At 46.2% G+C, this 12,281-nt stretch overlaps 1 protein-coding gene across 2 annotated transcripts; it reads right to left on the reverse strand.

The window, feature by feature from the left end:
• Positions 1 to 561: 561 nt before the first annotated feature.
• LOC123110366 (uncharacterized) lies at positions 562 to 2,882 on the reverse strand. 2 transcript variants are annotated; one of them, XM_044530859.1, is made up of 3 exons: positions 1,892 to 2,882; positions 1,179 to 1,388; positions 562 to 1,042 (listed from the first exon to the last, which is right to left on the reverse strand). In XM_044530859.1, the coding sequence occupies exons 1-3, from the start codon at positions 2,804 to 2,806 to the stop codon at positions 737 to 739; spliced, it is 1,431 nt and encodes a 476-aa protein (XP_044386794.1). In that variant the 5' UTR covers positions 2,807 to 2,882; the 3' UTR covers positions 562 to 736. The 2 variants fall into 2 exon arrangements, 1 of the variants encoding a protein (XP_044386794.1); XR_006453332.1 differs by having other exon boundaries at positions 1,024 to 1,042; positions 1,179 to 1,332.
• Positions 2,883 to 12,281: the final 9,399 nt, after the last annotated feature.

Raw genomic sequence — 12,281 nt, forward strand, 5'->3', positions numbered from 1 at the left:
ATGTCTTACTTCATAGATTCGAGAGAATGCTCCTACGCGGGGTTGATTGACGTGTCTTTTTTAATGCTTCTTTGATAAAGGTAAAGCAGTGGCCCAAGAACCCTCTACATCTAAGCCCAAGCCCAAACAAAACTAGACCCAAGAATGCTGGAATGAGAATCCTGACCGTGAATACTTTTCTCTTCTGACCTATGTATGCCTGGATTCCTGTCAGCTGGAGCAGCGCCAAAATCTCCCTTGGTCTTCACCAAACTATACCTCTGCACCTCAGGAAAAAAAAAACTATACCTCTACTACTACCTAATGTGAAACATATACTCCCTCTGTAAAGAAATATAAGAGCATTTAGATCAGTGATCGAAATGCTCTTATATGTCTTTACAGAGGGAGTATAAGAGTGTTTAGATCACTAAAGTAGATCCTACTTTAGTGATCTAAACACTCTTATATTTCTTTACAGAGGGAAAACTAGTCAATAGGGGCGTAGATATCCAATTCAACCAAAGGAACATGCAGGTTCAGCATAGAGCTAAAAGGGTGGGAAATTTAAAACCAAGCATGTTAATCCACATCAACACATTTCAATCAAGCGGGCAGAACAGTAAACATGTTAATTGAACTGTTCTGAATCTTCAGCAAAACATGAAGGCTAGGCTAAGTAACACACACTAGGCATCAAGTTCGACAACATAGCTTGAAGATACCATCTCTGATTACACACAGAAGCATTGGACCATCATGGGTACAGAACCTCCTCCCCACCGCTGCAATAAACACGGCATTTCACAGATGGGTTTTCCCTCAAAATTCTGTAGGTTTTCTTGCATCCTCTGCTGGTTGGTAAATTCTCAGGGTGCAATGTCATGGTCATTGTTTTCATCAGAGGCGCGGATCTGAACAAAAGTTTCAAGAAAGCAATTTCACCGCCAGTTCCTTCTGAACCTTCTATTTCAACTTCTTCAAGAGCTGCCAGGGAGATAGTTTGACTTCTCCAATTTTGGGGTTGATCACAAGGACAATTTGGTGGGCACACTCCCGTGCACTGAAATAGAAGTGAAGTACTGTTGATTCTTTGTAACCATGCAATTAACTTGTGCGGTTATCTCATTAATCTAGCACTGTAGCTAAACAGATTTCTTCATAAATGTATATATCAGGTAGCTGAAGTGAAGAATTACCATGAATTTGTTTATGTCCACCTTAAGCTTCTGTATAAAGGTGCAGATCCCAAGTAGATTCGACACCACTGGCCCAAAAGCATGCCCCCGTCTTATCAGATGTAGCTGAAGAACAGAAAAGTTGGGAAGTGATGCTATCTCTTCACTGAAGTTCCTGTCCGCGAATGGTGCATAAGCCTCAGCATAATCCTCCAAATCCATAAGCATGGACTGAAGGAAATAGAAAAAAAAAACATAGTATAAGAACAACGATTGCATCTGGTGCACAAGCCCGCAAATGTATAAGCATGTAGTGAAGAAAATTAGGGGGGAAATCACAGTACAAGAACAACAATGTGGCAACATACCACAAAAGTTTAATCAACAAATTGCTAACTGGAGCATGCATGCAGGCAAGGTCTCTCATATGAAGGTCAATGAAGGACGGGCATGACTAGACAGAATAGTTGGTGAGCATCAAGGTCCAAATTAGTTTCCTATTGGCAGCCACAATATCGACGAAATAGCAATGTTGGTGGCCTTTGCTCAATTTATTTTACCTTGGAAATATAAATATGGATTAAGTTTTGTCTGATGCATGATTCCTCTTTCGATTTGAAGCCTACATGGTTTCATCAGATAACATATTTTTATCATGCACCAATTGACACATTCTAACATGAATATACTACAAATTTGGAGCAGAGAAAAATAGAGCAGAACAGATGACGCACCGGACCAGCATCTATGGTTAATCGTAAGGTGTTGACGCTCTCCTTGTTCCATAGGCTCAGGTGGAGCATGCGCCAGCCGTCATCCCCGACATTTTGGAAGGGGCACGCGAAGTCCCACCAGAGATTCTCCACCATCGGCGCGGAGAAGGACACGCTGAACTGCGAGTACATGCTGATCGATAGCTTCAACTGCTTAAGCGCAGGCGCCAGGATGTCGATGCCGTCCAACCAACAGTTGTCGCTCACGACAAGCTCCTCAATCGTCGTTGAGTGGACTTTGATCTTACAGAGACGCCCGCCATTGCCCACCTCCAATACGCGCAGGCGAGGGCAGCGCTGGATAAGTTTATCCATGTCGAAGCCGCAGCCAGCGATGGACAGCCTCTCCAACACAGGGAACTCAAGTCCATGGGCCGGCGGTGATAGACACAGGTTTTGCACTTCCAGCTTGATGGAGGTGGCTCGGTGGAAAACAGGAACCTCGATGGGAGCCTCCGTACAGTTCCCGCAAGCAGTGAAGACCAGAGCCGTGGGCGCCAGCCGCGCAGCCGTGCGGAGCAGCGCCGAGACGCGGGCAGGGTCAATCTCGTCCCTGTGTTCCTCGGGTATGTCAATCTCGAGGAGGGAGATGGCGGGGCGGGCGACCTGGCCGAGGGCGGCTTCGAGAGCATCCGGCGCGATCTCGCGGAAGGAGAGCTCGGTAAGGTACCTCCAGAGGCCGCGCCACGGGCGGGCGACGGCGCTGGTGAGGGCGGCGGTGCGAGCGCAGCGGAGACGAACGAGTACCTGGAGGAGCAGGTCGTCGGGGAGAGCACTGATCCGGTCCGCTCTGACGCCTTCTGAGCGGAAGCGCCGGCGCCGGCTGGACACGGACGACGACGGAGGGTTGAGGCGGTCGCCCGACGGCAACTCCATCGCGCCACTCCGCCACTTCGAGTGCGGCGGCCGGAAATGGACGGCAGAGAGGAATTGGGGGAGCTCTGGAACTGGGGGGCTGTTCGGTTGGGCTTGGGCCGATTGAAGTGAGAGTCGAACAACAAGGCCAACTGTGGCAGGCCGGCCCGTTAGCATGCGTGTCTGGCCCGTGCCGGGCCGGCCCGGCACGGCCCATTTTTTATTTTTTATAGGCTAATAGGCAGTCCAATAGGCTAATACTAGGTGGTTTGACGGCTAAACGTGCTGATGGGCCGGCCTATTTAATATTAGTGTCGTGCCTGGGCCTGGTAGGGCAAGACACGTGTCGGCCCGGCACGACCCGTGTAGTTCGCGTGCCTAGCCGGGTCGTGTCATGCCAGGCCCGTATAACCCAGGGCGGGTCATGCCGGGCCGGGCTAGCCAATCTGGCCAGGTATGGATGAGAGCATATCTACCCTTCCATCCCTAAAAAAAACTCTGCCTTTCCATATTTTTTCATTCCAAGTCACAATGTACTACTCCCTCCCTCCGTTTCTAAATATTTGTCTTTCTAGAGATTTCAACAAGTGTCTACATACGAAGCAAAATGAGTGAATCTACACTATAAAATATGTCTACATACATCCGTATGTTGTAACCATTTAAAATCTCTAAAAAGACAAATATTTAGGAACAGATGGAGTAGCTTGTTGAGAGTTGGTCAATAATGAGTCCAAATTATGTGATGTTCTTTATTTTTGCTTTGTGTCTACGTATTAGGATTTGCCGGGTTTTATCTTGTCCATGCACTGCCTTTTGCGGTTTTCTTCGGGATGTTGTTTTTTAAGTGTTTGGGGGATTAAGGAAAGAACACCCAAAAAGATGATGAAATCATGTCATTTAATGTGATAAATAATGACCATGAAAGAATCAAGCATATAGTAGAAGAAGGGAGTGGGGGAAGCAACCAGAGCGCTCGACGGAGCACTGTGATGCCGCTACCGCTTGGTCACCTACTCCACTCCTCACGATCGGACCATGGATCAGATGCCCAGAGACTTCAGAAACTCTTCCAGAATAGAGAACTCTAGCCTCTGGAGGTGAAATTGGCAAGGAGGATATCGCTATCACCATAACCTCTGTTGGGGAACGTAGCAGAAATTCAAAAAATTTCCTACGTATCACCAAGATCTATCTATGGAGAGACCAGCAACGAGTAGAAAGGAGAGTGCATCTACATACCCTTGTAGATCGCTAAGCGGAAGTGTTCAAGTGAACGGGGTTGATGGAGTCGTACTCGTCGTGATTCAAATCACCGATGATCTAGTGCCGAACGGACGGCACCTCCGCGTTCAACACACGTACAGCTCGACGATGTCTCCCACGCCTTGATCCAGCAAGGAGAGAGGGAGAGGTTGAGGAAGACTCCATCCAGCAGCAGCACAACGGCGTGGTGGTGATGGAGGAGCGTGGCAGTCCTGCAGGGCTTCGCCAAGCACCTACGGGAGAGGAGGAGGTGTCACGGGAGGGAGGGAGGCGCCAGGGGCTCAGGTATGGATGCCCTCCCTCCCCTCCACTATATATAGGGGCAGGGGAGAGGGGGGAGGCGCAGCCTTGCCCCCTCCTCCAAGGAAGGGTGCGGCTAAGGAGGGGGGAGGAGTCCATCCTCCCCAAGGCACCTCGGAGGTGCCTTCCCCCTTTAGGACTCTCCCTTTTTTCCTTTATCTTGGCGCATGGGCCTCTAGGGGTTGGTGCCCTTGGCCCATGTAGGCCAAGGCGCACCCCCTACAGCCCATGTGGCCCCCCGGGGCAGGTGGCCCCACCCGGTGGGCCCCCGGGACCCTTCCGGTGGTCCCGGTACAATACCGATGACCCCGAAACTTGTCCCGATGGCCGAAACAGGACTTCCTATATATAAATCTTTACCTCCGGACCATTCCGGAACTCCTCGTGACGTCCGGGATCTCATCCGGGACTCCGAACAACATTCGGTATCCACATACAAACTTCCTTTATAACCCTAGCGTCATCGAACCTTAAGTGTGTAGACCCTACGGGTTCGGGAGACATGCAGACATGACCGAGATGTTCTCCGGTCAATAACCAACAGCGGGATCTGGATACCCATGTTGGCTCCCACATGTTCCACGATGATCTCATCGGATGAACCACGATGTCAAGGACTCAATCGATCCCGTATACAATTCCCTTTGTCTAGCGGTATGGTACTTGCCCGAGATTCGATCGTCGGTATACCGATACCTTGTTCAATCTCGTTACCGGCAAGTCTCTTTACTCGTTCCATAACACATCATCCCGTGATCAACCCCTTGGTCACATTGTGCACATTATGATGATGTCCTACCGAGTGGGCCTAGAGATACCTCTCCGTTTACACGGAGTGACAAAATCCCAATCTCGATTCGTGCCAACCCAACAGACACTTTCAGAGATACCCGTAGTGTACCTTTATAGCCACCCAGTTACGTTGTGACGTTTGGCACACCCAAAGCACTCCTACGGTATCCGGGAGTTGCACAATCTCATGGTCTAAGGAAATGATACTTGACATTAGAAAAGCTTTAGCATACGAACTACATGATCTTGTGCTAGGCTTAGGATTGGGTCTTGTCCATCACATCATTCTCCTAATGATGTGATCCCGTTATCAACGACATCCAATGTCCATGGTCAGGAAACCGTAACCATCTATTGATTAACGAGCTAGTCAACTAGAGTCTTACTAGGGACATGGTGTTGTCTATGTATCCACACATGTATCTGAGTTTCCTATCAATACAATTCTAGCATGGATAATAAACGATTATCATGAACAAGGAAATATAATAATAATCAATTTATTATTGCCTCTAGGGCATATTTCCAACAGTCTCCCACTTGCACTAGAGTCAATAATCTAGTTCACATCGATATGTGATTAACACTCAAGGTCACATCCCCATGTGACTAACACCCAAAGAGTTTACTAGAGTCAATAATCTAGTTCACATTTACCATGTGATTAACACTCGATGAGTTCTGGGTTTGATCATGTTATGCTTGTGAGAGAGGTTATAGTCAACGGGTCTGAACCTTTCAGATCTGTGTGTGCTTTACAAATCTCTATGTCATCTCCTAGATGCAGCTACCACGTTCTATTTGGAGCTATTCCAAATAACTGTTCTACTTGGAGCTATTCTAAATTGTTGCTCCATTATACGTATCCGGTATCTCTACTCAGAGCTATCCGGATAGGTGTTAAGCTTGCATCGACGTAACCCTTTACGACGAACTCTTTTACCACCTCCATAATTGAGAAAATTCCTTAGTCCACTAGTTACTAAGGATAACTTTGACCGCTGTCCTGTGATTCATTCTTGGATCACTCTTGTACCCCTTGACTGACTCATGGTAAAGCACACTTCAGGTGCGGTACACAACATAGCATACTGTAGAGCCTATGTCTTAAGCATAGGGGACGACCTTCGTTCCTTTCTCTCTATTCTGCCATGGTCGAGCTTTAAGTCTTAACTTCATACCTTACAACTCAGGCAAGAACTCCTTCTTTGACTGATCCATCTTGAACACCTTCAAGATCACGTCAAGGCATGTGCTCATTTGAAAGTACTATTAAGCGTTTTGATCTATCCTTATAGATCTTGATGCTCAATGTTCAAGCAGCTTAATCCAGGCTTTTCCATTGAAAAATACTTTCCAAATAACCCTTTATGCTTTCCAGAAATTCTACGTCATTTCCGATCATTAATATGTCAACAACATATACTCATCAGAAATTCTATAGTGCTCCCACTCACTTCTTTGGAAATACAAGTTTCTCATAAACTTTGTATACACCCAAAATCTTTGATCATCATCAAAGCATACATTCCAACTCCGAGATGCTCACTCCAGTCCTCAGAAGGATTGCTGGAGCTTTGCATACTTATTAGCATATTTCAGGATAGACAAAACCTTCCGGTTGTATCACATACAACCTTTCCTCAAAAATCATCGAGGAAACAATGTTTTGACATCCTATCTGCAAGATTTCATAAATAATGTAGTAATCGCTAATATAATTCCAACAGACTCTTAGCATCGCTACGAGTGAGAAAGTCTCACCGCACTCAACTCCTTGAACTTGTCAGGAAACTTCTTAACGACAAGTCGAGCTTTCTTCAATGGTGACACTTACCTTCATTGTCTGTCTTCCTTTCAAAATCCATCTGTACCTAACAGCCTTACGACCATCAAGTAGCTCTTCCAAAGTCTACACTTTGTTTTCATACATGGATCCTCTCTCGGGTTTTATGGCCTTGAGCCATTTATCGGAATCCGGGCCCACCATCGCTTCTCCATAGCTCGTAGGTTCATTGTTGTCTAGCAACATGACTTCCAAGACAGGATTACTATACCACTCTGAAGTAGTACGTATCCTTGTCACCCTACGAGGTTCGGTAGTGACTTGATCCGAAACTTCATGATCACTATCATAAGCTTCCACTTCAATTGGTGTAGGTGCCACAGGAACAACTTCCTATGCCCTGCTACACACTTGTTGAAGTGACGGTTCAATAACCTCATCAAGTCTCCACCATCCTCCCACTCAATTCTTTCGAGAGAAACTTTTCCTCGAGAAAGGACCCGATTCTAGAAACAATCCCTTATTGCTTTCGAATCTGAGACGGGAGGTATACCCAACTGTTTTGGGTGTCCTATGAAGATGCATTTATCCGCTTTGGGTTCGAGCTTATCAGCCTGAAACCTTTCCACATAAGCATCGCAGCCCCAAACTTCTAAGAAATGACAGCTTAGGTTTCTCTAAACCATAATTCATACGGTGTCATCTCAACGGAATTACGTGGTGCCCTATTTAAAGTGAACGTGGTTGTCTCTAATGCCTAACCCATAAACTATAGTGGTACTTCGATAAGAGACATCATGGTATGCATCATATCCAATAGGGTGCAGTTATGATGTTCGGACACACCATCACACTATGGTGTTCCAGGCTGTATTAGTTGTGAAACTATTTCCACAATGTCTTAATTCTGTGCCAAACTCGTAATTCAGATATTCATCTCTATGATCATATCATAGATATTTTATCCTCTTGTCACGACGATCTTTCAACTTCACCCTGAAATTACTTGAACCTTTCAATAATTCAGACTCGTGATTCATCAAGTAAATGTACTCCACATCCACTCAAATTATCTGTGAAGTAAGAACATAACAATATCCACTACATGCCTCAGCACTCATTGGACTGTACACATCAAAATGTATTACTTCCAACAAGTTGCTATCTTGTTCCATCTTACTGAAAACGAGGCTTTTCAGTCATCTTGCCCGTGTGGTATGATTTGCATGTCCCAAGTGATTCAAAATCAAGTGAGTCAAAACGGTCCATTTGCATGGAGTTTCTTCATGCATATACACCAATAGACATGGTTCACATGTCTCAAACTTTTCAAAAACGAGTGAGCCCAAAGATCCATCAATATGGAGCTTCTTCATGCGTTTTATACCGATATGACTTACGTGGCAGTGCCACAAGTAGGTGGTACTATCATTACTATCTTTTGGCATGAACATGTGTATCACTACGATCGAGATTTAATAAACCATTCATTTTAGGTGTAAGACCATTGAAGGTATTATTCAAATAAACAGAGTAACCATTATTCTCCTTAAATGAATAACCGTATTGCGATAGACGTAATCCAATCATGTCTATGCTCAACGCAAACACCAAATAACAATTATTTAGGTTTAACACCAATCTCTTTGGTAGAGGGAGCGTGCGATGCTTGATCATATCAAGCTTGAAAAAACTTCCAACACATATCGTCAGCTCACCTTTAGCCAGTCTCCGTTTATTCCGTAGCCTTTTGTTTCGAGTTACTAACACTTAGCAACCGAACCGGTATCTAATACCATGGTGCTACTAGGAGTACTAGCAAAGTACACATTAACACAATGTATATCCAATATACTTCTATCGACCTTGCCAGCCTTCTTATCTACCAAGTATCTAGGGTAATTCTGCTCTAGTGGTTGTTCCCCTTATTACAGAAGCACTTAGTCTCGGGTTTGGGTTTTACCTTGGGTTTCTTCAGAGCAGCAGCTGATTTGCCGTTTCATGAAGTATCCCTTCTTGCCCTTGCCCTTCTTGAAACTAGTGGTTTTACCAACCATCAACAATTGATGCTCCTTCTTGATTTCTACTTTCGCGGTGTCAAACATCGCGAATACCTCAAGGATCATCATATCTATCCCTAATATGTTATAGTTCATCACGAAGCTCTAACAGCTTGGTGGCAATGACTTTGGAGAACCATCACTGTCTTATCTGGAAGATCAACTCCCACTCGATTCAAATGATTGTTGTACTCAGACAATCTGAGCACAAGCTCAACAATTGAGTTTTTCTCCTTAGTTTGCAGGTTAAGAAAGTCATCGGAGGTCTTATACCTCTTGACATGGGCACGAGCCTGAAATCCCAATTTCAGCCCTCAAAACATCTCATATGTTTCGCGACGTTTCAAAAAATGTCTTTGGTGCCTCAACTCTAAACCGTTTAACTGAACTATCACGTAGTTATCAAAACGTGTATATCAGATGTTCGCAACAACCACAGACAACGTTCGAGGTTCAGCACACTGAGCGGTGCATTAAGGACATAAGCCTTCTATGAAGCAATGAGGACAATCCTCAGTTTACGGACCTAGTCCGCATAATTGCTACTATCAACTTTCAACTAATTTTTCTCTAGGAACATATCTAAACAGTAGAACTATAGCGTGAGCTACGACATAATTTGCAAAAACCTTTTGACTATGTTCAGGATAATTAAGTTCATCTTATGAACTCCCACTCAGATAGACATCCCTCTAGTCATCTAAGTGATTACATGATCCGAGTCAAACTAGGCCGTGTCCGATCATCACGTGAGACGGACTAGTCATCATCGGTGAACATCTTCATGTTGATCGTATCTTCTATACGACTCATGTTCAACCTTTCGGTCTCCGTGTTCCGAGGCCATGTCTGTACATGCTAGGCTCGTCAAGTTAACCCTAAGTGTTTCGCGTGTGTAAATCTGTCTTACACCCGTTGTATGTGAACGTTAGAATCTAACACCCGATCATCACGTGGTGCTTCGAAACACGAACTGTCGCAACGGTGCACAGTTAGGGGAGAACACTTCTTGAAATTGTTGTAAGGGATCATCTTATTTACTACCGTCGTTCTAAGCAAATAAGATGTATAAACATGATAAACATCACATGCAATCAAATAGTGACATGATATGGCCATCATCACTTTGCTCCTTTTGATCTCCATCTTCGGGGCTCCATGATCATCATCGTCACCGGCATGACACCATGATCTCCATCATCATGATCTCCATCATCGTGTCTTCATGAAGTTGCCTCGCCAACTATTACTTCTACTACTATGGCTAACGGTTAGCAATAAAGTAAAGTAATTACATGACGTTTAAGTTGACACGCAGGTCACAAATAAATAAAGACAACTCCTATGGCTCCTGCCGGTTGTCATACTCATCGACATGCAAGTCGTGATTCCTATTACAAGAACATGATCAATCTCATACATCACATATATCATTCATCACATCCTTTTTGGCCATATCACATCACATAGCATACCCTGCAAAAACAAGTTAGACGTCCTCTAATTGTTGTTTGCATGTTTTACGTGGCTGCTATGGGTTTCTAGCAAGAACGTTTCTTACCTACGCATGAACCACAAAGTGATATGCCAATTGCTATTTACCCTTCATAAGGACCCTTTTCATCGAATCCGATCCGACTAAAGTGGGAGAGACAGACACCCGCCAGCCACCTTATGCAACTAGTGCATGTTTGTCGGTGGAACCGGTATCACGTAAGCGTACGTGTAAGGTTGGTCCGGGCCGCTTCATCCCACGATGCCGCCGAATCAAGATAAGACTAGTAACGGCAAGCATATTGAACAATATCGACGCCCACAACTACTTTGTGTTCTACTCGTGCAAAGAATCTACGCAATAGACCTAGCTCATGATGCCACTGTTGGGGAACGTAGCAGAAATTCAAAAAATTTCCTATGTATCACCAAGATCTATCTATGGAGAGACCAGCAACGAGTAGAAAGGAGAGTGCATCTACATACCCTTGTAGATCGCTAAGCGGAAGCGTTCAAGTGAACGGGGTTGATGGAGTCGTACTCGTCGTGATTCAAATCACCGATGATCTAGTGCCGAACGGACGGCACCTCCGCGTTCAACACACGTACAGCTCGACGATGTCTCCCACGCCTTGATCCAGCAAGGAGAGAGGGAGAGGTTGAGGAAGACTCCATCCAGCAGCAGCACAACGGCGTGGTGGTGATGGAGGAGCGTGGCAGTCCTGCAGGGCTTCGCCAAGCACCTACGGGAGAGGAGGAGGTGTCACGGGAGGGAGGGAGGCGCCAGGGGCTCAGGTATGGATGCCCTCCCTCCCCTCCACTATATATAGGGGCAGGGGAGAGGGGGGAGGCGCAGCCTTGCCCCCTCCTCCAAGGAAGGGTGCGGCTAAGGAGGGGGGAGGAGTCCATCCTCCCCAAGGCACCTCGGAGGTGCCTTCCCCCTTTAGGACTCTCCCTTTTTTCCTTTATCTTGGCGCATGGGCCTCTAGGGGCTGGTGCCCTTGGCCCATGTAGGCCAAGGCGCACCCCCTACAGCCCATGTGGCCCCCCGGGGCAGGTGGCCCCACCCGGTGGGCCCCCGGGACCCTTCCGGTGGTCCCGGTACAATACCGATGACCCCGAAACTTGTCCCGATGGCCGAAACAGGACTTCCTATATATAAATCTTTACCTCCGGACCATTCCGGAACTCCTCGTGACGTCCGGGATCTCATCCGGGACTCCGAAAAACATTCGGTATCCACATACAAACTTCCTTTATAACCCTAGCGTCATCGAACCTTAAGTGTGTAGACCCTACGGGTTCGGGAGACATGCAGACATGACCGAGATGTTCTCCGGTCAATAACCAACAGCGGGATCTGGATACCCATGTTGGCTCCCACATGTTCCACGATGATCTCATCGGATGAACCACGATGTCAAGGACTCAATCGATCCCGTATACAATTCCCTTTGTCTAGCGGTATGGTACTTGCCCGAGATTCGATCGTCGATATACCGATACCTTGTTCAATCTCGTTACCGGCAAGTCTCTTTACTCGTTCCATAACACATCATCCCGTGATCAACCCCTTGGTCACATTGTGCACATTATGATGATGTCCTACCGAGTGGGCCTAGAGATACCTCTCCGTTTACACGGAGTGACAAAATCCCAATCTCGATTCGTGCCAACCCAACAGACACTTTCAGAGATACCCGTAGTGTACCTTTATAGCCACCCAGTTACGTTGTGATGTTTGGCACACCCAAAGCACTCCTACGGTATCCGGGAGTTGCACAATCTCATGGTCTAA

The sequence above is a fragment of the Triticum aestivum genome, chromosome 5B (genome assembly GCF_018294505.1).
Source record: "Triticum aestivum cultivar Chinese Spring chromosome 5B, IWGSC CS RefSeq v2.1, whole genome shotgun sequence".
In the NCBI taxonomy this organism is placed as follows: domain Eukaryota; kingdom Viridiplantae; phylum Streptophyta; class Magnoliopsida; order Poales; family Poaceae; genus Triticum; species Triticum aestivum.